Source organism: Manis javanica, chromosome 12, assembly GCF_040802235.1.
Source record: "Manis javanica isolate MJ-LG chromosome 12, MJ_LKY, whole genome shotgun sequence".
NCBI lineage: Eukaryota > Metazoa > Chordata > Mammalia > Pholidota > Manidae > Manis > Manis javanica.
The window spans coordinates 68,495,988-68,520,970 of record NC_133167.1 but is presented as its reverse complement, the minus strand read 5'-3'; the positions used below and the strand labels follow the sequence as shown (position 1 = coordinate 68,520,970).

Here is a 24,983-nt window from a genome sequence, read left to right as displayed (position 1 = left end):
GAGAGAAATCAGACAAATTAAAGCAGCCCATTTCTGGGATCTGTTCACATCCCATATGTTCTTTTAACCGTAGATAGTCTATAGTCATAAGATTTTGGAGTGCTATAACTTGCACCCCTCCCAACTCCTGGTTAAGTTCCAACAGTACAGATCCGGTCAAATTCGTTGTCTCACTGTATGCACATGCCAGCCTAGACATCTCCCTCCCCATTCCAATGGCAAGTCCAGGAAACGGTGGGCTGGATGCAGCCACAACCGCAGCATCGCCCAGATCCCTGTGGAGGCTTTTTGATGATCATCCCCCTGGCACAAGTCCTCCAGAGAGTGCTGATGCCGGAAGCTCCTCCTCATATCGTATCTTAGTTCATTTTCTGGGTATCCAAGCTAGGCCTTGTTCTTCTGCATAGAAACAAACAGACCCTTTGCCCACACTTTGAAATACCCTCTATACCACTGTGCAGAACTCATTGGAGGTCAGCACACAGGAACTGCTTTTTTTTTTTTTATTAAGAGAAAGGAATATTATCAGAAAAGAGTACCTCCATAGCTGATCATCTGACACCCTTTAAGTGATCAACATTAAGGATATTTAAAGCATGCATTGATCTTTGATTTACCAATAGTTTTATCAAGGAGTAATCCCCCTTTTCTTTCTTTCTTTCTTTCTTTTTTATCTTTAATCTACACTTACATAAAGAATACTATGTTTACTATGCTCTCCCCTATATCAGGTCCCCCCTAACAACCACATTACGGTTACTGTCCATCAGCTTAGCAAAATGTTGTAGACTCACTACTTGTCCTCTCTGTGTTGTACAGCCCACCCTCCCCTTTCTCCCTCCCCCCCCCATACATGCTAATCTTAATACCCCCTTCTTCTTCCCCCCCCTTATCCCTCCCTGCCCACCCATCCTCCCCAGTTCCTTTCCCTTTGGTACCTGTTAGTCCATTTTGGGTTCTGTAATTCCGCTGCTGTTTTGTTCCTTCAGTTTTTCCTTTGTTCTTATACTCCTCAGATGAGTGAAATCATTTGGTATTTCTCTTTCTCCACTTGGCTTATTTCACTGAGCATAATACTCTCCAGCTCCATACATGTTGCTGCAAATGGTTGGATTTTTCCACTTCTTATGGCTGAGTAGTATTCCATTGTGTATATGTACCACATCTTCTTTATCCATTCATCTACCGATGGACATTTAGATTGCTTCCAATTCTTGGCTATTGTAAATAGTGCTGCGATAAACATAGGGGTGCATCTGTCTTTCTCAAACTTGATTGCTGCGTTCTTAGGGTAAATTCCTAGGAGTGGAATTCCTGGGTCAAATGGTAGGTCTGTTTTGAGCATTTTGATGAATCTCCATACTGCTTTCCACAATGGTTGAACTAATTTACATTCCCACCAGCAGTGCAGGAGGGTTCCCCTTTCTCCACAGCCTCGCCAACATTTGTTGTTGTTTGTCTTTTGGATGGCAGCTATCCTTACTGGCGTGAGGTGATACCTCATTGTAGTTTTAATTTGCATTTCTCTGATAATTAGCGATGTGGAGCATGTTTTCATGTGTCTGTTGGCCATCTGTATTTCTTTTTTAGAGAACTGTCTGTTCAGTTCCTCTGCCCATTTTTTAATTGGGTTATTTGTTTTTTGTTTGTTAAGGTGTGTGAGCTCTTTATATATGCTGGACATCAAGCCTTTATCGGATCTGTCATTTTCAAATATATTCTCCCATACTGTAGGGTTCCTTTTAGTTCTATTGATGGTGTCTTTCGCTGTACAGAAGCTTTTCAGCTTAATGTAGTCCCACTTGCTCATTTTTGCTGTTGTTTTCCTTGCCCGGGGAGATATGTTCAAGAAGAAGTCACTCATGTTTATGGCTAAGAGGTTTTTGCCTATGTTTTTTTCCAAGAGTTTAATGGTTTCGTGACTTACATTCAGGTCTTTGATCCATTTTGAGTTTACCTTTGTATATGGGGTTAGACAATGGTCCAGTTTCATTCTCCTACATGTAGCTGTCCAGTTTTGCCAGCACCATCTGTTGAAGAGACTGTCATTTTGTCATTGTATGTCCATGGTTCCTTTATCAAATACTAATTGACCATATATGTTTGGGTTAATGTCTGGAGTCTCTAGTCTGTACCACTGGTCTGTGGCTCTGTTCTTGTGCCGGTACCAAATTGTCTTGATTACTATGGCTTTATAGTAGAGCTTGAAGTTGGGGAGTGACATCCCCCCTACTTTATTCTTCTTTCTCAGGATTGCTTTGGCTGTTCAGGGTCTTTGGTGTTTCCATATGAATTTTTGAATTATTTGTTCCAGTTCATTGAAGAATGTTGCTGGTAGTTTGATAGGGATTGCATCAAATCTGTATATTGCTTTGGGTAGGATGGCCATTTTGACGATATTAATTCTTCCTAGCCACGAGCATGGGATGAGTTTCCATTTGGTAGTGTCCCCTTTAATTTCTCTTAAGAGTGACTTGTAGTTTTCAGAGTATAAGTCTTTCACTTCTTTGGTTAGGTTTATTCCTAGGTATTTTATTGTTTTTGATGCAATGGTGAATGGAATTGTTTTCCTGATTTCTCTTTCTATTGATTCATTGTTAGTGTATAGGAAAGCTACAGATTTCTGTGTGTTAGTTTTGTATCCTGCAACTTTGCTGTATTCCGATATCAGTTCTAGTAGTTTTGGAGTGGAGTCTTTAGGGTTTTCTATGTACAGTATCATATCATCTGCAAATAGTGACAGTTTAACTTCTTCTTTACCAATCTGGATTCCTTGTATTTCTTTGTTTTGTCTGATTGCCGTGGCTAGGACCTCTAGTACTATGTTAAATAACAGTGGGGAGAGTGGGCATCCCTGTCTGGTTCCCGATCTCAGAGGAAATGTTTTCAGCTTCTTGCTGTTCAGTATAATGCTGGCTGTGGGTTTATCATATATGGCCTTTATTATGTTGAGGTACTTGCTCTCTATTCCCATTTTGCTGAGAGTTTTTATCATGAATGGATGTTGAATTTTGTCAAATGCTTTTTCAGCATCTATGGAGATGATCATGTGGTTTTTGTCTTTCTTTCTGTTGATGTGGTGGATGATGTTGATGGATTTTCGAATGTTGTACCATCCTTGCATCCCTGGGATGAATCCCACTTGGTCATGGTGTATGATCCTTTTGATATACTGTTGAATTCTGTTTGCTAATATTTTATTGAGTATTTTTGCATCTACATTCATCAGGGATATTGGTCTGTAGTTTTCTTTTTTGGAGGGGTCTTTGCCTGGTTTTGCTATTAGGGTGATGTTGGCTTCATAGAATGAGTTTGGGAGTATTCCCTCTTCTTCTATTTTGTGGAACACTTTAAGGAGAATGGGTATTATGTCTTCTCTGTGTGTCTGATAAAATTCCGAGGTAAATCCATCCAGCCCCGGGGTTTTTTTCTTGGGTAGTTTTTTGACTACTGTTTCAATTTCTTTGCTTGTAATTGGTTTGTTTAACTTTTGTGTTTCTTCCTTGGTCAGTCTTGGAAGGTTGTATTTTTCTAGGAAGTTGTCCATTTCTTCTAGGTTTTCCAGCTTGTTGGCATATAGGTTTTCATAGTAGTCTTTAATAATTCTTTGTATTTCTGTGGAGTCTGTCGTGATTTTTCCATTCTCATTTCTGATTCTGTTGATTTGTGTTGATTCTCTTTTTCTCTTAATAAGTTTGGCTTGAGGCTTATCTATTTTGTTTATTTTCTCAAAGAACCAGCTCTTGGTTTCGTTGATTTTTGCTATTGTTTTATTCTTCTCAATTTTGTTTATTTCTTCTCTGATCTTTATTATGTCCCTCCTTCTGCTGACTTAGGCCTCATTTGTTCTTCTTTTTCCAGTTTCAATAATTGTGATGTTAGACTATTCATTTGGGATTGTTCATCCTTCTTCAAGTGTGCCTGGATTGCTATATACTTTCCTCTTAAGGCTTCTTTCGCTGCGTCCCACAGAAGTTGGGGCTTTGTGTTGTTGTTGTCATTTGTTTCTATATATTCCTTGATGTCTATTTTGATTTGTTCATTGATCCATTGATTATTTAGTAGCATGTTGTTAAGCCTCCATGTGTTTGTGAGCCTTTTTGTTTTCTTTGTATAATTTATTTCTACTTTTATACCTTTGTGGTCTGAAAAATTGGTTGGTAGAATTTCAATATTTTGGAATTTACTGAGGCTCTTTTTGTGAGCTAGTATGTGGTCTATTTTGGAGAATGTTCCATGTGCACTTGAGAAGAATGTATATCCTGTTGCTTTTGGATGTAGAGTTCTATAGATGTCTATTAGGTCCATCTGTTCTAGTGTGTTGTTCAGTGCCTGTGTGTCCTTACTTATTTTCTGCCCAGTGGATCTATCCTTTGGGGTGAGTGGTGTGTTGAAGTCTCCTAAAATGAATGCATTTCAGTCTATTTCCCTCTTTAGTTCTGTTAGTATTTGTTTCACATATGCTGGTGCTCCTGTGTTGGGTGCATATATATTTAGAATGGTTATATCCTCTTGTTGGACTGAGCCCTTTATCATTATGTAGTGTCCTTCTTTATCTCTTGTTACTTTCTTTGTTTTGAAGTCTATTTTGTCTGATATTAGTACTGCAACCCCTGCTTTCTTCTCACTGTTGTTTGCCTGAAATATGTTTTTCCATCCCTTGACTTTTAGTCTGTGCTTGTCTTTGGGTTTAAGGTGAGTTTCTTGTAAGCAGCATATAGATGGGTCTTGCTTTTTTATCCATTCTTTATTCTGTGTCTTTTGATTGGTGCATTAAGTCCATTTACATTTAGGGTGACTATGGAGAGATATGTACTTATTGCCATTGCAGGCTTTAGATTCGTGGTTACCAAAAGTTCAAGGTCAGCTTCTTTAGTATCTTACTGCCTAACTTAGTTCGCTTATTGAGCTGTTATATACACTGTCTGGAGATTCTTTTCTTCTCTCCCTTCTTATTCCTCCTCCTCCATTCTTCATATGTTGTGTGTTTTGTTCTGTGCTCTTTTTAGGGGTGCTCCCATCTAGAGCAGTCCCTGTAGGATGCCCTGTAGAGGTGGTTTGTGGGAAGCAAATTCCCTCAGCTTTTGCTTGTCTGGGAATTGTTTAATCCCGCCATCATATTTAAATGATAGTCGTGCTGGATACAGTATCCTTGGTTCAAGACCCTTCTGTTTCATTGCATTATGTATATCATGCCATTCTCTTCTGGCCTGTAGGGTTTCTGTTGAGAAGTCTGATGTTAGCCTGATAGGTTTTCCTTTATAGGTGACCTTTTTCTCTCTAGCTGCCTTTAAAACTCTTTCCTTGTCCTTGATCCTTGCCATTTTAATTACTATGTGTCTTGGTGTTGTCCTCCTTGGATCCTTTCTGTTGGGGGTTCTGTGTAATTCCATAGTCTGTTCGATTATTTCCTCCCCCAGTTTGGGGAAGTTTTCAGCAATTATTTCTTCAAAGAGATTTTCTATCCCTTTTCCTCTTTCTTCTTCTACTGGTACCCCTATAATACGAATATTATTCCTTTTGGATTGGTCACATATTTCTCTTAGTGTTGTTTCATTCCTGGAGATCCTTTTATCTCTCTCTATGTCAGCTTCTATACGTTCCTGTTCTCTGGCTTCTATTCCTTCAATGGCCTCTTGCATCTTATCCATTCTGCTTATAAATTCTTCCAGGGATTGTTTCACTTCTGTGATCTCCTTCCTGAGATCTGTGATCTCCCTCCGGACTTCATCCCATTGCTCTTGCATTTTTCTCTGCATCTCATCCCATTGCTCTTGCATTTTTCTCTGCATCTCTGTCAGCATGTTCGTGATTTTTATTTTTAATTCTTTTTCAGGACTGGTTAGGTCTGTCTCCTTCTCAGGTGTTGTCTCTGTTATCTTTGTCTGCCCATAGTTTTGCCTTTTCATGGTGATAGAGATAGTTTGCAGAGCTGGTACGAGTGACCGCTGGAAGAGCTTCCCTTCTTGTTGGTTTGTGGCCTTCCTCTCCTGGGAGAATAGCGACCTCTAGTGGCTTATGCTTGTCAGCTGTGCACAGACAGGGCTTCTGCTACCTGCCCTTTTGCTATGGAGTTTATCTCTGCTGTTGCTGTGGGTGTGGCCTGGCTGGGGCTGCTCCTCCAAAATGGTGGAGCCCCATTGGAGGGGGAGCGGCTGGGAGGCTATTTATCTCCGTTAGGGGCCTCTGTGCTCCTTGTTGCCCAGGGGTTCGAATGCCCAGAGATCTCCAGATCTCTGCTCTAAGTGTCCTGTCCCACCCCTTTAAGACTTCCAAAAAGCACTCTCCAAACCAAAACCACAACAGCAACAATGAGAGGGGAAACAGGAACAAAAAAAAAAAAAAAGGGAAAAACACTCGATTTTTTTGTCCTTAGGCGCCAGTCCCAGGCACCTGCTCACTGGTCCTGCTGCCCTGCCTGCCTAGCACCGGGGTCCCTGTCCCTTCAAGGCTTCCAAAAAGCACCTGCCAAAAAAAAAAAAGGGAAAAATGTGCAATATTGTTTGTCCTCAGGCGCCGGTCCCAGGCACCCACCCACCGGTCCTACCACCCTGCCTCCCTGGCACTGGGGTCCCTGTCCCTCCAAGGCCTCCAAAAAACACTCGCCAAAAAAAAGGGAGAAATGCGCGACCCTCTTCGTCCCCAGGCGCCAGTCCCAGGCACCTGCTCACCGGCCCTGCTGCCCTGCCACCCTGCCTCCCTGGCACTGGGGTCCCTGTCCCCGTGAGGCCTCCAAAGAGCACTTGCGAAAAAGAAAAAAACGGGAGAAACGCGCGATTTTCTTTGTCCTCAGGCGCCAGCCCCAGGCCCCCGCCCACTGGTCCCGCCGCCCTGCCTCCTTAGTATTGGGAAAAACGCACGATTTTCTTTGTCCCCAGGTGCCGGTCTCAGGCACCCACTCACCAGTCTTGCTGCCCTGTTTCGCTGGTATTGGGGTCCCTGTCACTTTAAGGCTTCCAAAAAGCACTCGCCAAAAAGAGAAAAAAAAAGGGGGAAAAATGCGCAATTTCCTCCGTCCTCAGGTGCCGGTCTCAGGCACCCGCCCACCGGTCCCGCAGGGAAAAATGTGCGATATTCTTTGTCCTCAGGTGCCGGTCCCAGGCACCCGCTCACCAGTCCCGCCGCCCTGCCTCCCTAGCACCAGGGTCCCTGTCCCTTTAAGGCTTCCAAAAAGCAGTCGCCAAAAAAAAGAAACCGCTCCGGTTTCTTTCCACCCGCCGGAAGTCAGGGGGAGGGGCGCTCGGGTCCCGTAGGGCCGGGGCTTGTATCTTACCCCCTTCGCAAGGCACTGGGTTCTTGCAGGTGTGGATGTGGTCTGGATGTTGTCCTGTGTCCTCTGGTCTCTATTTTAGGAAGAGGTTTCTTTGTTATATTTTCATAGATGTATGTGTTTTTGGGAGGAGATTTCCACTGCTCTACTCACGCAGCCATCCTGGCTCCGCCCCCGCAATTGCTGATCTTTAAGAAATGTTTCTCTGCTATAAGAGATACTAGTTCATAAGAGATTCCTCTAACGTTAAAAAAGTGATTTTACTCATCAGAAAAGGTTGGAATTATTATATATTTTTTACTACCTATTTTAATTTTAAACTGGATTGATTGAAAAGTTACAATGAGGAGAGGAAACTAGCATGGTTACACTTTGTCTCTTTTGCCCCATCCTCCAATTTTTGTTAGCCATCTGTTATTTTCACCTTGTCAGGGTTCTCGGTCTTTACATTCTCTTAGAACCACAGTTCTGTGTTTAAGTGGGGGCTTCGTTTATTCATGGCAGTTCTCTGGTAGGAGTCCCTTCATTCCTGAGACCTTGGTTGGCTAGATTTCATGGTCAGGAAATCTTTTCAGGTGGAGTCGTGAGTGCTTGAGAATGGAACGTCCAGCTATTGTCCTTAGAGTGTAATGGTAACTTGGCTGAAACTTCTTGGGACCAAGTTTCTTTCCTAAGGATTTTCTTCTGGCATCTGATGATGCTGTGGAGAAGCATAAGGAAAACTTTATTTTCTCTGTCCTGAAAATAACTGACTTGCGCCTCGAGGCCTGAGGAAGCCGTTCTTTGGTCTTGAACCCTGATGACTTAATCTAGGTAGGTCTCCTCTCAGTGTCTTTCTGAGCATTTCCTGTAATTCAACTTCCTTTTTTGTTTTGTGGATTCCTTCATTTCAGGGAAATTGTTTTTGGTTTTAATTTTGAGTGCTCGCCCTGCTCCGCTGGTTGGGTTCCCTGCCTCACAGACACAGCTGTGTGTGTCACAGGTCCGCATTTATCAGCTTCTCCCTGTTTGTTAGAGCCTTAGGCTGTTATTTGCTTTCACGTAAGCATTTCCTTTATGTGAGGAATTTGATTTCCAGATCTATCTATTCTCTACCTCGCTATTTTTAATTTATTACTTCTGTTTGTTTTGGCTGTCAACTTACTTTCTGAGCCTGAAATGTGCTGGTTAATCTGTGTCTTTTATCATTTCCTCTTTGTACTTTTTAAAATTGAATTAACATTTTTATTAAGAAAGTGTGAAACGTTTGTAAGACATTTTCTTCTGATTTACATTTTCTTTCATCTGGGAATTGTTTAATCCCTCCTTCATATTTAAATGATAATTGTGCTGGATACAGTATCCTTGGTTCAAGGCCCTTCTGTTTCATTTCATTAAATATATCATGTCATTCTCTTCTGGCCTGTAAGGTTTCTGTTGAGAAGTCTGATGATAGCCTGATGGGTTTTCCTTTGTAGGTGACCTTTTTTTTTCTTTTTTTCTCTCTGGCTGCCTTTAATACTCTGTCCTTGTCTTTGATCTTTGCCATTTTAATTATTATGTATCTTGGTGTTGTCCTCCCTGGGTCCCTTGTCATGGGAGTTCTGTGTGCTTCTGTGGTCTGAGAGGCCACTTCCTCCCCTAGTTTGGGGAAGTTTTCAGCAATTATTTCTTCAAAGATACTTTCTATCCCTTTTTCTCTCTTCTTCTTCTTCTGGTACCCCTATAATGTGAATATTGTTCTGTTTCGAATGTTCACACAGTTCTCTTAATATTCTTTCATTCCTGGAGATCCTTTTATCTCTCTCTGCATCAGCTTCTCTACTTTCCTGTTCTCGGATTTCTAGTCTATTAATGGTCTCTTGCATCTCGTCCATTCTGCTTTGAAGTCCTTCCAGAAATTGTTTTATTTCTGTATTCTCCCTCCTTAGTTCTTGCATATTTCTCTGCAAGTCCATCAGCATGGTTATGACTTTTGTTTTGAATTCCTTTTCAGGAAGATTGGTTAAATCTTTCTCCCCAGATTTTTCTCAGGGGAGGATGTGGAGGACGTCTGGGTTAGTCTGGTCTGGATCAAATTTTTTTGCCTTTTCATGTTGATAGATGCAGTGGTATGCTATTGACTCGTCTGTCAACTGGGAGAGCCAAGACCCTCTCCACTTGGCTCCTGGCCTTTCTTTACTGGGACAACAGCAACCCCTAGCGGCCTGTGTTGGGAAGTTGTGCGTAGACTGGGTCTGTTTCTTGCCCAGCTGCTATGGATGAAGCTCCCTTGCTGTGGGCATGGCTAGCCTTGGGCTACTACTCTGCTATGGCGGGTGCCCCTTCACGAGGCGCTGGGTTCTTGTGGGTGTGGATGTAGTCTGGCTGTTGTCCTGTATCTTCTGGTCTCTCTTTTAGGGATAGTTGTATTTGTTGTATTTTCAAAAATATATGTTTTTGGGAGGAGATTCCCACTGACCTACTCATGCCACCATCTTGGCTCCCTTTCTTTAAGACTAAGCCTTCATTTGCTTTGTGAACACTGTTGCTTTCTTAATTCCTTCTGTTTCTTGCTTTCATTTTGTTGTTCCTGACCTGGGGCTGCCCTGATGTCTCCCCTCCTCTCTGTGCCCAGCTCACGTAAGGCCACCTGGACTGTCCGTTCGCTCCCATATTGGAAGTTGGGTTCTCCTTGGCCTCCTCCCCTTGCTGGTGGGGGACTGTGTGTGGACCACTTCTGGCTCCGTTTTAAGGACTCGGTGTCACTGTTCTATTCATATAATCATGGTATGAGAGAATGGGTGGAGAGAGGAAGAACCCCCCAGAGGCTTTGTGTGCCCTCCCTGGAGGGCCCCAGCTCCTGGGGCTCTTGGAGCCCCGGGGTGCTGTTCCAGGAGGCGTCGGCTCCGGCTGCCTCACTGCAGGCAGAGCTTTGCCCTCCAGGGGCAGATCACTGGGCGCTGAGGCCGGGCCTCCACTGAGGCTGAGCTGCACGTCAGAGACTCACCCACTTGCTTACCTACTTCATCTCAGCCTCCTCCCATTGTGGTGAGGAGCTCTTACCTATCCCTCATGTCGGCAAAGGGGGAAGAGGTGGGTCTGGGCACTCCACTTAATGGGGGATGCATCCAGGATGCTTCACCGGCCTGTCAGCATCTCCTACCCTCCTGCCCTGCCCTTGGGAAGTACCTGAATAAATGTGACGGCCTTTTTGCCTTTGATTCTGCCAAGTCCACCTTTGGCGCAGGCGCCAGTTCACAGAGCCTGGCTAAGATAGTTCCACCCTCCTCCTCTCCTTCCTCTGTGACATGGGGAGACCAGTTGGTTCCCTGCCACCCCTCTGTGCTGGGGTCCCGCAGTGGGGGTCGGGCGGCCTCTCCCTGACTGGCAGCCTCTCCACCTCCTCTCCTGCAGGAGCAGCGGGAGCAGGAGTCTCGTGAAGCTGAAACAGAGCCCTCCATTTCTTTCCATGGCCTCTCCTTTGGGATGTTTCAGATGGAAGATTATGTCCCCTTTATGGGTCACTTACTGGTGGCAAAACTTTGCCGTTTTTCACCATTTTTGGCACATGGTTTATAATGATCGCTGTTTTGGACTAATTTATTTAAAACATTCTCCTTCTGGTGTATCTCCTTTAAAATGGAAACATCCTTTACTTGGATGCCATTTGGCTGATCAGTCTTCTGCAGGTTGTCCAAGGGCCTCAGTATCTTCTATAACCAAAGGACTGGCACCAATGGGACCCTCACAGCTTGGACACTGGTTACTATGGTTTTGGGGACTTCTTCCCCTTCAGCATCACTTTGCTAGTTATTCACCTAGAAAAGACCTGAATGGCTAAGAATTATAACTCATGTGCCTTTTTGGACAGAAGAAATAGATGAAGAACATGGAATTCCCTAGAGGGAACAGGCCTGGCCACAGGACACAGAGTGGCCCCTGGGAAGCTGGGCCTGAGAGACTGGCTCACTTGGGGCCATGTCCCTGCGTGGGGTACAGTCTGCAGGAACTAGAGACCAAGCTGTCATGCTCCAGGAGTGTGTCAGTGGGGGCCTGCTGACAAAATTGATTCCTGGATGCATGGAGTACATGGACTGAGATTATAATCATCTCAACTAACCCTAAAAATTATTTGTGTTTACAAAATAATACAAATTTAATAAAGCCATTTTCATAAAACTCAGTGGGCAAACATTCAGTAACAATGGGGAATGTGGAATGGTGGCCAGGATATCTGGAAGCTGGGGCTAAGAGAAACAACTGCAGCTTGTCAAAAACTCCACCTCTGAGCTTCCTGGCAGACAAGGGGAAAATGGAAAAACAAAGACTAGTTTACTGCAGCCCTCAGGGAAAAGAAGGCTGCTCTTTACTGGGGAGACAAGCCTTTTCCTTAGCACTAGACCCTAATAGCCTTTATTTAAGAGGCAGTGAGCATTACCTGTGCAATGTTCCTAGGATTTACAAGAAATTATGAAGCTAAAGCTTCAATGCTATCATCTCCCTGACTCGGAATAAAAGCCCCAGTGCCCCTGGTGGGAGCAGCATGGATGGCCATGATCTGGTGTCGCAGGGCCTCTGGGGGGCCCGTGTGCTCAGTGATGCCCTTGTTCTTGGAGATGAGATGGCTTTTCACTCTCCTTCCCTGGCTGACATCCTTGTGATTTTTCCTTTGAAACTGTCCTCACATTTGCTTTCTGGCTGCTTCGTTCCCTTGGCTTCTGGAAAGTGGGTTTGTTACTTCCCTGTGTCCTTCATTGGGGGGTAGCGGGAAGAACCTCACAATAGTAGAGCTCTGGAGTCTCTTTGTGTCTTAATCTCTGAGCCTCTCCCAGAAAAAATGGATTTTTATGGAAATGACTTTTTACGATTTTCAAAAATCCCAATTCATTCCAAGTTTGCTTGATTTTTATTTTGACTGCTTCTAGTTGGACTGAGAACCCTTTCTCATGTTGCTCTGATTCTCCTCAGATTTTGCTGTTATTTTTGGTTTAATCTTCTGCTTTCTTTTCTTCTCTGGACTCTTTTCTCATCCCACTCAGGACATTTTAAGGCAGCACCAGGGACATCTTTGACTTGAATTTCCTTTAGCAATTTTTAAAATCCTTTTTCTGCCTTGATCCATTAAGATATTTCTGGACATTTCTGGATTCTTTTAAAACAATAACAGTAGACTCTCTGAGATTGAAATGAGCCCAAATATAGGCTAAGCTGGTGTGATTTGCAGTGTAATAGAAAGGCCTCAGGTCATCAAAGGTGGGAGCGCAATGGAGACAGACCTCTGGCCTTCATGTTTCTCAAAAGAGAAGCGGCTGTCATGTTCACAGTGTAGCTCTGTCACCTCTTCACACCCCCTACTGCTCCCACAGATCCTTCCTCACTTCACACAGTGTTGCACCCAGGAAGATTTTATGGCTAATATGTTTGAGAAACACTAATTGACATCGTTCACCTTATTTAGATAATGGAATTGGTTTCTTATTTCATCTGAGCCATAGATTATGTAGACGTCTACCCAAGAGCGGAAAACAGTCAGTTGGGAAATGATCTCGTTTGCTGTTGTGAAATGGGCAACTGGGAGAGGAGGTCCTGACTGCCTGATTAAAGGCAAAACCAGCCCCATTTCCCAACACTGACCGGCCTGCTCGAGTAACAGAATAGAGGGATTGTGTATATGTTCAGCTTGGGCTGGGGGCTGGGATTGACATGGGGGAGCAGACCCCAACGTCAACCAAGCCAAAAGAAGACTATTGTATTTTAAAGCCAGATCCCAGAAGGCCTCAGATCACTCCTGTCCCTCTTCAGGCAGTACCAGGTCCTCATTTCCACCCACTTTGTGACTCGGCAGTTTTCTTCCTGTGTGACTCGGCAGCTTTTCCGGCACATTCTTCCTCCTGCCAAGGCCACCAGGGGTTGGCAGATGCCTAGCTGGTACTCAGGAAACCCACACGGCATGCCTAGCCACCCCACAGCCTGGGCAGCCGCTGGAGCTCGTTTCCAGACCTGTTCACTGAGGGTGTGAACAGGGCCTCCTCTGCAGCACAGCTGTGCGAATTTGTGATGGACCTCGGACAGGTCCGTGCTTTTGGCCTCTTGGGAAATAAAGACATAGATGTGTAAGCAACTGTGATACATGTTGTGACTGAAAATATATCTTAATTGGTCTCTGTGCTACAATATCCTGGGGGAGAGGAAACTGCTGTTTTCCAGAAAAAAAGTCCTAAGAGACAAGGTCCTTGTGAAATAGAAACAGAATTTTTAGGCTTCCAGGTTAAGATGGAAGAAGGACCAAATAGGATGTGGAGCTAGTAATGCAAAGCAGCCATGATATAAGAGCTTGCCCAATGGCATCTTAAGAAGTTGGGTTCCCTGAAATTCGTTCTGAAGGTTTTGCTATAATGCTACTGTGGTTGTTAAGATATGTGCTGTCAGGGGTGCATAAACCAGCTCGAGAGATCCAGGTGGTAGCAAATAATTACACCTAAACAGGTGTCTCCATGTACACAGTCACCCACATGCACACTCTGTCACACACATCTTTCCAGGGGGTGGGGTCTACTGAGAATTGTTTAGAAAAACCCAAGAATTGCAAGATCGTTCAGAGAAGGTGGAGACTGTGTTTCCAGGTACCATGCTCTTTCTCTCCCAGAGCATTTGTTCACTGCATTATCAATAGTTTCAGTCATACACAGTAGATGGAGAGCTTGCACAGGCAGAAATCTCTTGCTCATTTTTTAAGATGCCCTAATGGAGCATCAGGCACATGGCATGCTGTTTATTTGTTTAGTTACTGTTTGTTGAATGAATAAAGGAAGGCAGAAATGAATAAGTGGAAGAGAACCCTGGAGGTGGGCCTCAGAACAAACCCTGCATTGCCTTTTGGGGAAGCCTCAGCTGGTGAATAAAGAATAAATGTTCAGTGTATTTCTGTTTTATCCATGAAAACAGGAAGTGCTTTGAATGGATTTTAAAATGCTGGCAAAGATGTTGCTAGAAAAACGAGAGTGCTTTTTGTTCAGGCACAGTGGGCGGCCCTCTCCTGATTGGGGATGGACATCTTCCAGCTGCACACACAATTTTAAAGCCTGGATTTTTGGGGGCTTGGTGCTGGGAGTCTGCTTTTATTCCACCCTGGAAAAGGAAGTTAAATGTCATCTGGCAGGTTTGCAAAGGACTCTTCTGTGTACAGGGAATTTCGTTGTCCGTAGTTGGTGATTCTGTCTGCAGGGACCGGGCTGGGAGGGAGCTCACAGTTTTGAAGCACGTGGTTGCACCCAGCCCTCTGATCCTGGTCCCTTGCCTGCTTTTGAGACCTCCACCATTAGACCAGGCTTCAGGGGCAGCTCTTCCTGTCTTCCACAGGCAAGAAGCAATTCTGAGAAGCAAGCCTGGGACCAGGGTGAGCCCTTGTGTGCCTCTTGCCCTGGTGGTAGACTCTTCCCAGATGCGTCTTCCAACTAGAATTCCCTTCTTCCTCCTCTTTACCTCCACCCCATCTGTCCTTTAAGTCCCCAGCGGTTCCAGCCCACGGTTTTTGCCATGCTTTCTGATTCTGCATACTTTTGGTTAGTACCATGGGGTGTCATTATATTACTTGAGCTCATTTTTTTTTTCTCAGAAAAGTTTTTTGAGAGCAGGAACCATATCCTCTATTTCTTTGGGTTTCTCCCAGAAACCCCAGGTAGACAGTCACTCCTTTTTAATGTCATAAAAAGCATTGACTAGATTAGGACTCAGGGATTTCTGGAAAGCTATGATGTGGAATGTTATTTGGGGGTTAAGGATAAAAACTAACACAGAGACAAAAGGAATAAAATGGAAGAGCGTGTAGAATACCAAATGTCACACAGTATCATCCCACCGGTAGAATCTGTCATTAACTTGCTTCCAGAAAACTCCTGTTAAAATTCTGCAGACATATACATATGTGTACACATGTACATGTATACATAAGCACATAGTCATATACACACATATATGCACATGTCTACATATACATTTGCACAGGTATTACACACATATATGAAGTCAACCCTCAGCAGAGGCTCTCACCAGCTTAGGTTGGGGTTACCATTGAGAGAATAGGACATGGGCAGGTTACAGATGGCTGTGGTGGGGAAGGCACGTCGAGACCAGTCCAGAGCCAGAGGCCTAGCTCTCAGACCTCGGAGCCAGGTGCCTAAAACTCCATCACAGAGGGGAAGTGGGGCCGCAGTGCGGGGCACTGGGTCTGCTTGGGAGGGTGAGACACAGCAGCTGTGCTTTGGCCTTGCCATCACGCTGTGACACTGAGGCGTCTGGAGCCCTGCCTGGCACAATGTCTTTACCTCTTTAGACTGTTTGTGTCTGGTACACACAAGGAAAGTCAACAAGGATGCTAGTCTTACCCCCTCTGGACTTGAGCTTCCTCACCTGCCCATGGAATTGGTGTCTTCTGTACTTCATAGACTTGTTTCAGCAAAGAAGGGCCAGTGCCCTTTCCATGCCACTGGACGGCCCCGGGGGCAAGGCCTGTGGCAGATGGGACCCACACCTCTTGCATCTGAGTTTTCTGATCCGATCTGTATGTTCAAATTTCACTGTTTTCTTGGTAAGGTAAATGACAAAAATACGTAATTGTGATGCCAGCCAGAAATGCCTAGGTCCCCATCTCTGCTTTCCCGGCAGTTCACTTACTTTAAGACTCATTTGCACTTCACCAAATAGGCGTTTGTTTGGGCATTGCTTATTAATGTGAAAACAGGCCCAAACAGATGTGTGTTTTGTTTTCTAGGGAGATGTGCATTCAACAGGATGGGAGAATCCATCTCACCGTTGTTTACTTTGGGAAGGAAGAAATGAACGAGGTCAAAGGGATACTTGAAAACACGTCTAGGTAAGTGCTATGTGCACCTGTAATAAGGAATCATGGCAACGCTCAGGAGCACACCTCCCGGCTGGGCCTTCTGCTGTAGTTTTATTTTCACTAACACGGGCGAACAGGGAGGCTGGTTGGTTGCTGGTCCTGTGTGTAGCTTCCCCTGGAAGCAGCAAGGGTGGGAACACGGGCCTCTGGGCTTCTGCATGGCTGGCTGTCAGCCCTCAACACCGCGGAGGGGAACTCGGTAAGGTCGCAGAGGGGGAATTCCGGAGCGTGGAGCTGTGCAGGGAGCTCCTGCTCAGCCACAGCCCGGAAACTGAGAGACTGTCCCTGCACAAGTCTCGCCCACTTGGCAAATGGCCTCACCCTTCTGATTTTCATCCAGGATGCATTTTGAGAGATTAGGGGGAAGCCCAAAGGGATGGCTGGGGCACGATCCGTGATTAAATGTACCCAGTTGGGCAGAAATTATTATTATTATTATTTTTTAAAGGTACGATTGATATACACTCTTACAAAGCTTTCACATGAAGAAACAATGTGGTTACTACATTTACCCATATTATCAAGTCCCCACCCATACCCCAGTGCAGTCACTGTCCATCAGTGCAGCAAGTGGCCAGAGATCCACTATGTCCCTTCTCTGTGATACACTGTTCTCCCCGTGATCCCCCACACCATGTGTACTAAACATAATACCCCTCAATCCCCTTCTCCCTCCCTCCCCACCCCCTTCCCCACCCCTCGCCTTTGGTAACCACTAGTTCATTCTTGGAGTCTGTGAGTCTGCTGCCATTTTGTTCCTTCAGTTTTGCTTCATTGTTACACTCCACAAATGAGTGAAATCATTTGGCACTTGTCTTTCTCCACCTGGCTTATTTCACTGAGCATAATGTCCTCCAGCTCCATCCATGTTGTTGCACATGGTCAGATTTGTTTCTTTCTTATGGCTGAATAGTATTCCATTGTGTATATGTACCACATCTTCTTTATCCATTCACCTCCTGATGGACACTTAGGTTGCTTCCATATCTTGGCTATTGTAAAAAGTGCTGTGATAAACACAGAAGTGCACATGTCTTTCTGAATCTGAGAAGTTGTATTCTTTGGGTAAATTCCAAGGAGTGGGATTCTGGGGTCAAATGGTATTTCTTTTTTAGTTTTTTGAGGAACCTCCATATTGCTTTCCACAATGGTTGAACTAGCTTACATTCCCACCAGCAGTGTAGGAGGGTTCCCCCTTCTCCGCATCCTCACCAGCATTTGTTGTTCTTGGTCTTTTTGATGCTGGCCATCCTTATTGGTGTGAGGTGATATCTCATTGTGGTTTTAATTTGCATTTCCCTGATGATTAGTGATGTGGAGCATCTTCTCATGTGCCTGTTGGCCATCTGAATTTCTTCTTTGGAGAACTGTCTCTTTATATCCTCTGCCCATTTGTTAATCGGGTTATTTGCTTTTTGGGTGTTGAGGTGTGTAAGTTCTTTATATATTTTGGATGTTAACCTCTTGTCAGATATGTCATTTACCACTATATTCTCCCATACTGTAGGATGCCTTTTTGTTTTGTTGATGATGTCCTTTGCTGTACCAAAAGTTTTTAGTTTGATGTAGTCCCATGAGTTCATTTTTGCTTTTGTTTCCCTTTCTCGAGGAGATGGATTCAGGAAGAAGTTGCTCATGCTTATATTCAGGAGATGATTGCCTATGCTGTCTTCTAAGAGTTTTATGGTTTCATGACTTACATTCAAGTCTTTAATCCATTTTGAGTTTACTTTTCTGTATGGGGTTAAACAATAATCCAGTTTCATTCTCTTGCATGTAGCTGTCCAGTTCTGCCAACACCATCTGTTGAAGAGGCTGTCATTTCCCCATTGTATGTCCATGGCTCCTTTATCATATATTAATTGACCATATATGATTGGGCTTATATCAGGGCTCTCTAGTCTGTTCCACTGGTCTATGGGTCTGTTCTTGTGCCAATACCAAATTGTCTTGATTACTGTGGCTTTGTAGTAGAGCTTGGAGTTGGGGAGCGTAACTCCCCCTGCTTTATTCTTCCTTCTCAGGATTGCTTTGGCTATTCGAGGTCTTCTGTGGTTCTATATGAATTTTAGGATGATTTTCTCTAGTTTGTTGAAGAATGCTGTTGGCATTTTGATAGGAATTGCACTGAATCTATAGATTGCTTTAGGCAGGATGGCCATTTTGACAATATTAATTCTTCCTATCCATGAGCGTGGGATGTGTTTCCATTTATTGGTGTCTTCTTTAATTTCCCTCATGAGTGTCTTGTAGTTTTCAGGGTATAGGTCTTTCACTTCCTTGGTTAGGTTTATTCCTAGGTATTTTATTCTTTTTGATGCAGTTGTGAATGGAATTGTTTTCCTGATTTCTCCCTCTGCTAGTTCATTGTTAGCGCATAGGAAAGCCACAGATTTCTGTGTATTAATTTTGTATCCTGCAACTTTGCTGAATTCAGATATTAGTTCTAGTAGTTTCGGAGTGGAGTCTTTAGGGTTTTTTATGTACAATATCATGTCATCTGCAAATAGGGACAGTTTAACTTCTTCCTTGCCAATCTGGACGCCTTTTCTTTCTTTGTGTTGTCTGATCGCTGTGGCTAGGACCTCCAGTACTATGATGAATGGAATTGGGGAGAGTGGGCATCCTTGTCTTGTTCCCGATCTTAAAGGAAAAGCTTTCAGCTTCCTGCTGTTAAGTATAATGTTGGCTGTGGGTTTGTCATATATAGCCTTTATTATGTTGAGGTACTTGCCCTGTATACCCATTTTATCAAGAGTTTTTGTTATGAATCGATGTTGAATTTTGTCGAATGCTTTTTCAGCATCTATGGAGATGATCATGTGGTTTTTGTCCTTTTTATCGATGTGGTGGATGATGGTGATGGATTTTCGAATGTTGTACCATCCTTGCATCCCCAGCATAAATCCTACTTGATCATGATGGATGTTTTTTTTATGTATTTTTTAATTCAGTTTGCTAATATTTTGTTAAGTATTTTTGCATCTATGTTCATCAAGGATATTGGTCTGTAATTTTCTTATTTTGTGGTGTCTTTGCCTGGTTTTGGTATTAGAGCGATGTTGGCCTCATAGAATGAGTTTGGAAGTATTCCCTCCTCTTCTATTTTTTGGAAAACTTTAAAAAGAATGGGTATTAGGTCTTCACTAAATGTTTGATAAAATTCAGCGGTGAAGCCATCTGGTCCAGGAGTTTTGTTCTTACGTAGGTTTTTGATTACCAGTTCAATTTCATTGCTGGTAATTAGTCTGTTCAGATTTTCTGTTTCTTCCTTGGTCAGTCTTGGAAGGTTATATTTTTCTAGAAAGTTGTCCATTTCTTCTAGGTTATCCAGTTTGTTAGCATATAATTTTTCATAGTATTTGCTCATAATTCTTTATATTTCTGTGGTGTCCATAGTGATTTTTCCTTTCTCATTTCTGATTCTGTTTATGTGTGTAGACTCTCTTTTTTTCTTGATAAGTCTGGCTAGGGATTTATCTATTTTGTTTATTTCTCGAAGAACCAGCTCCTGCTTTCATTGATTCTTTCTATTGTTTTATTCTTCTCAATTTTATTTATTTCTGCTCTAATCTTTATTATGTCCCTACTTCAGGCCTCATTTGTTGTTCTTTTTCTAGTTTCATTAATTGTGAGGTTAGACTGCTTGTATGGGATTCTTTCTTGAGGTAGGCCTTTATTGGAATATACATTCCTCTTAGCACAGCCTTGGCTGCGTCCCACAGATTTTGCAGTGTTGAATTATTGTTGACATTTGTCTCCATATATTGCTTGATCTTTGTTTTTATTTGGTCATTGATCCATTGGTTATTTAGGAGCATGTTGTGAGGCCTCCATGTGTTTGTGGGATTTTTCATTTTCTTTGCATAATTTATTTCTAGTTTCATACCTTTGTGATCTGAGAAAGTGGTTCATACAATTTCAATCTTTTTAAATTTACTGAGGCTCTTTTTGTGGCCTAGTATATGGATCTATTCTTGAAAATGTTCCATGTGCACTAGAGAAGAATGTGTATTCTGTTGCTTTTGGGTGTAGAGTTCTGTAGATGCCTGTTAGGTCCATCTGTTCTGTTGTGTTGTTCAGTGCCTCTGTCTCCTTACTTATCTTCTGTCTGGTTGATCTGTCCTTCAGAGTGAGTGGTGTGTTGAAGTCTCCTAGAATGAATGCATTGCATTCTATTTCTCCTTTTATTCCTGTTAGTGTTTGTTTCACATATGTGGGTGCTCCTGTGTTGGGAGTACAGATATGTATAATGGTTTTATCTTCTTGTTGGATTGACCCCTTTATCATTATGTAATGTCCTTCTTTGTCTCTTGTTACTTTCTTTGTTTTGAAGTCTATTTTGTCTGATACAAGTACTAGAACTCCTGCTTTTTTCTCTGTTAGTTGCATGAAATATCTTTTTCCATCCCTTCACTTTTAGTCTGTGTATATCTTTGGGTTTAAAGTGAGTCTCTTGTAGGCAGCATATAGATGGGTCTTGTTTTTTTACCCATTTAGTGACTCTATGTCTTTTGATTTGTGCATTCAGTCCATTTACATTTAGGGTGATTATTGATACGTATGTACTTGTTGCTGTTGCAGGCTTTAGATTTGTGGTTACCAAAAAGTTCAAGGTTAATTTCCTTACTATCTAAGAGTCTAACTTAACTCACTTAATATTCTGTTACAAACATAATCTAAAGGTTCTTTTCTTTTTCTCCTCCTTTTTCTTCCTCCTCCATTCTTTATATATTAGGTATCATGTATTCTTCATCTATCCCTTGATTGACTTTGGGGCTAGTTAATTTAATTTTGCATTTGCTTCATAATTAGCTGTTCTACTTTCTTTACTGTGGTTTTATTACCTGTGGTGACAGCTATTCAACCTTAGGAACACTTCCATCTATAGCAGTCCCTCCAAAATAGACTGTAGAGATGGTTTGTGGGAGGTAAATTCTCTCAGTTTTTGCTTATCTGGAAATTGTTTAATCCCTCCTTCAAATTTAAATGATAATCTTGCCAGATAAATTTATCTTGGTTCCAGGCTCTTCTGCTTCATGGCATTGAATACATCATGCCACTCCCTTCTGGCCTGTAAGGTTTCTGCTGAGAAGTCTGATGTTAGTCTGATGGGCTTTCTTTTGTGTGTGATCTTATTTCTGTCTCTGGCTACTTTTAATAGTCAGTCTGTCCTTATCCTTGATCTTTCCCATTTTAATTATTATATGTCTTGGTGTTGTCCTCCTTGGGTCCCTTGTGTTGGGAGATCTGTGGATCTCCATGGCCTGAGAGACTATGTCCTTCCCCAGATTGGGGAAGTTTTCAGCAACTACCTCCTCAAAGACACTTTCTATCCCTTTCTCTCTCTCTTCTTCTTCTGGTATCCCTATAATGTGAATATTGTTCTGTTTGGTTTTGTCACACAGTTCTCTCAATATTCTTTCATTCTTAGAGATCCTTTTTTCTCTCTATACCTCAGCTTTTTTGTATTCCTCTTCTCTAGTTTCTATTTCATTTATTGTCTCCTCCACCTTACCCAACCTTCTTTTAATACCCTCCATTGTGCTCTTCAATGATTGGATCTCTGACCTGAATTCATTCCTGAGTTCTTGGATATCTTGCGTACCTCCATTAGCATGTTGATGATTTTTATTTTGAACTCCCTTTCAGGAAGAGCCATAAGGTTCATGTCATTTAAATTTTTCTCCAGGGTTATATTAATTTTACTCTGGACCAGGTTTCTTTGGCCTTTCATATTTGTATATGGTGCCCTCTAGTGTCCAGAAGCTCTATTCTGGAGCTGCTCAGCCCCTGAAGCAATGTTGGGAATCACAGGGGAGCGGTACTGGTGCCTGGGGGAAGGAAAGAGCTGTTCCCTGCTTCCCGGCTGCTGTGCCTGTCTCCACTGCCTGATCCAGTGGGCCGAGCACACAGGTATAAGCTTTTGTCCCAGAGCAGTCGGATATGGATCCCTGCTTCCACATGTGGCTAGAATCTCAGTCTCTCCAGGAATTCTGCCTGTATTAGCTTTCCAACACTGTAATCACATGAGTATCAGGAAGGCACCATGAAATGTAAGTTTGTGCTCCCAGCGCAGATCTCCGGAGCTAGGTATTCAGCAGTCCCAGGCCTCCACTCCCTCCCCGCTCAGTTTCTCTTTCTCCCGCTGGTGAGCTGGGGTCAGGGAGGGGCTTGGGTTCTGCCGGGACATGGATTTGGTACATTACCCTGTTCTGTGAGGTCTGCTCTTTTCTCCAGGTGTGTGCAGTCTGGTGCAGTTCTGTTTCCTGTTGCTCTTTCAGGATTAGTTGCACTAGTTTTCTAATTGTATACGGTTTTAGGAGGAAGCCTCTGTCTCTCCTCTCATGCCACTATCTTTAATCCACATCAGGCAGAAATTATTTGACCAAAAACTTCAGAGTCAGGGTTGTATATTTATAGCTCATTAATCAGTTACATGAAGGAATAAATGCATTCAAAAGAGGCAGAGATGGTTTTTTCCTGACCAAAATTATAAAACAAGGATTCATTTAGTAAATGAATGTCTGTGGCATTTTCTCCTAGTGAGGAAGTTGGAATGGCAGTGCTGCCCTGCCCTCCGGCTCGCCCTGGAGGGTTAGCGGGGCTTCAGGGGATTAACCAGGGTGGGGGCTGGGGAGGTGCGGGCAGCTTTTTCACAAGTGAAGCTACAGCATGATCAGTAGTGCTCAGTGGCAGAAATAGCTTGAGTAGGTCACTGTGCCTAAAGGTAACCAGGGCCTGTTTCCAGCTCCTGGTAAACAGCAAGAGGATACTCAAAGGACAAGATTCCAAGACTGAGTGCACTTCTGTGTTTATTTTCTTGGTTTGTTGCTAGTTTTGGATCAATGGGCACAAGATCACAATGCTAATTATAATTGCTAAAACTTTCTGAAGCCAAATTTTGTCCACTACTTGTTTTTGTAAATAAAATTTCATTGGAATGCAGGTGCAGGTGCATCCACTTGTTTGCCTGTAATTTATGGCCACTTTCATGCTGCAGCTACAGAGTGGAGCAGTTGTGACAGAAACCATGTGGCTCGCAAAGTCTGGGCTCTTTACTACCTGGTCCTTTATGGTGGAAGTTTGCTGACCTCTGTTCTAAAGCAATAAGGAGTTAGGAGTTTAAAACTAGTGTAGGTTAAAGTCATGGCCCCTGTTGGAGGGAGATCAAAGAGAATATAATAATTGAAGGTCCTACATGGAAGTGAAATAGAAATTTCTTGACTCCAGTGCACTGTAGTATCCTTTAATCTCTGCTTAGGAATGACAACTGTGAATTATTACAATCCTTGTTCTCTGTCCAGTTGTTAGGTTTTAAAATCTCTGGAGTATCCATCCCTTGGCACAGGTCTTTTTAAAAACTTCCTAGATGATTCTAACATGTGGTGTCTGAGAAAGCAGTGGTCCCAAGGGCTGCCCACAAGAGGCCCGAGTGCAGCCAGCCACCCCATTCTGAGGATTTCATAGGTAGCTATTCAGGTGACTCTCAGGTGCAGCTAGGACTGAGAGCCCCAGCCCTGTTGGGTCTGACACCTTCTGAGCACATCAAAAGATGACCAGACATTTGCCAATAGATACGCATAACCAAACTTACACGAGTCAGGTACGTGGGAGGCCAGTTTAGATGTTGTTAGGGGAGTACGCTTTCTACTGATGAAATGCTTATCGACTCTAATTATCAAGCATTCTTCTTCATATCCAATTACCTGGCAAGAGCAATTCTCCATCAGAAGGTTGCTTGGTGAGCAAAAAATAAATAGGCTCTGAACAAGAGAAGTAAATCATGGGATTGGCATGGATGGTTTGCTTAAAATTTTGGAAGATTTCCAAAGGTTAATCCTCTCATAACAGAGAACCTCGTGCTAGAGGCTGAGGCAATCAGCGCCCTAAAGTGGGGCTACGGGAGCTTTGTCGACACCTATTGGACCCCGTCTTTCTGTGTCGACGCCCTCATTCTGTTAGCTGTGGGTGTCTGCAGGGTTGATGTCTTGGCACCCCCCGCCCCCCGCAGTGTTGCTTTGTCACATCACCTGTCCTGGAATGTCCCACCGGCAGCCGGTGTGAGCTGACTTCATGTTGCCGCCCTGCTGTTCCACCTTCCTGGTGACCCTTCCTGATGACCTGTTGCCCTCGCCTGGTACCCCAACTGTCTCTCTTTTCCAACCTTGACTTGATGACTTACTGCCCCTTTGTCTTTACTCGCGTTATTGTCTTCTTCTTGGCATTCCCCCATCCCCCTCCACTTCAGGGAACCCCCACCCTTCCATCCCCACCTGAGTCCCCTCCCCAGGAGCTTTCCCTGACCTCCTGACCTCTCCTTTCTGAACTCCAACCATACTCCCCTTCAGCATCTCTTCTATTTGGCATTAGACATACGATTTGGCTATTTACAGTTCTTCCCACTGCCCTGAGTAGATCATAAGGTGCTTACTAAGTGATAGCGCATCACATGCCTCTTGGTTACTCCAGTACTTAGCATTGAACCTTCTGAGAAAATGCTCAATGTTGGTTGATCAAGAGAATGATAATACCAGGTACTTAGTAAATTTGTGTACTTAATAATCTATATGAACACTTATATAAGAAGCCTTATTTAAATATTTTCATCATTCTTTTAGATGGTAAAACTTTTGTTCAAACATATCTTATCTTTGAATAATATTAGCCATTACTACTTAATGAATTATCTTATTTAATACTCACAGCAACCTTAGGGGATAGATGCTTTTGTGAGCCCATTTCTAGATGACAAATCTGAGGCTTAGAGAGGCTGCCGTCCCTGACACCTGGGAGAGCCAGTGGCCAAGCCTCATTTGTTCACTTCCAGGACTCGTGCTCTTAGCGTTG

The 24,983-nt window shown here is 43.4% G+C and overlaps 1 protein-coding gene across 8 annotated transcripts in view; it reads left to right on the top strand.

Annotated features, from left to right (window-relative positions):
- CSGALNACT1 (chondroitin sulfate N-acetylgalactosaminyltransferase 1) overlaps positions 1-24,983 on the top strand; it is a 366,108-nt gene that overhangs the window by 321,075 nt on the left and 20,050 nt on the right. For all 8 annotated transcript variants that reach the window (XM_037015017.2, XM_073218782.1, XM_073218783.1 and 5 more), the window contains one exon: positions 16,002-16,103. In XM_037015017.2, the coding sequence (XP_036870912.1) occupies positions 16,002-16,103 (102 nt within the window). The remainder of the gene's footprint in view (positions 1-16,001; positions 16,104-24,983) is intronic.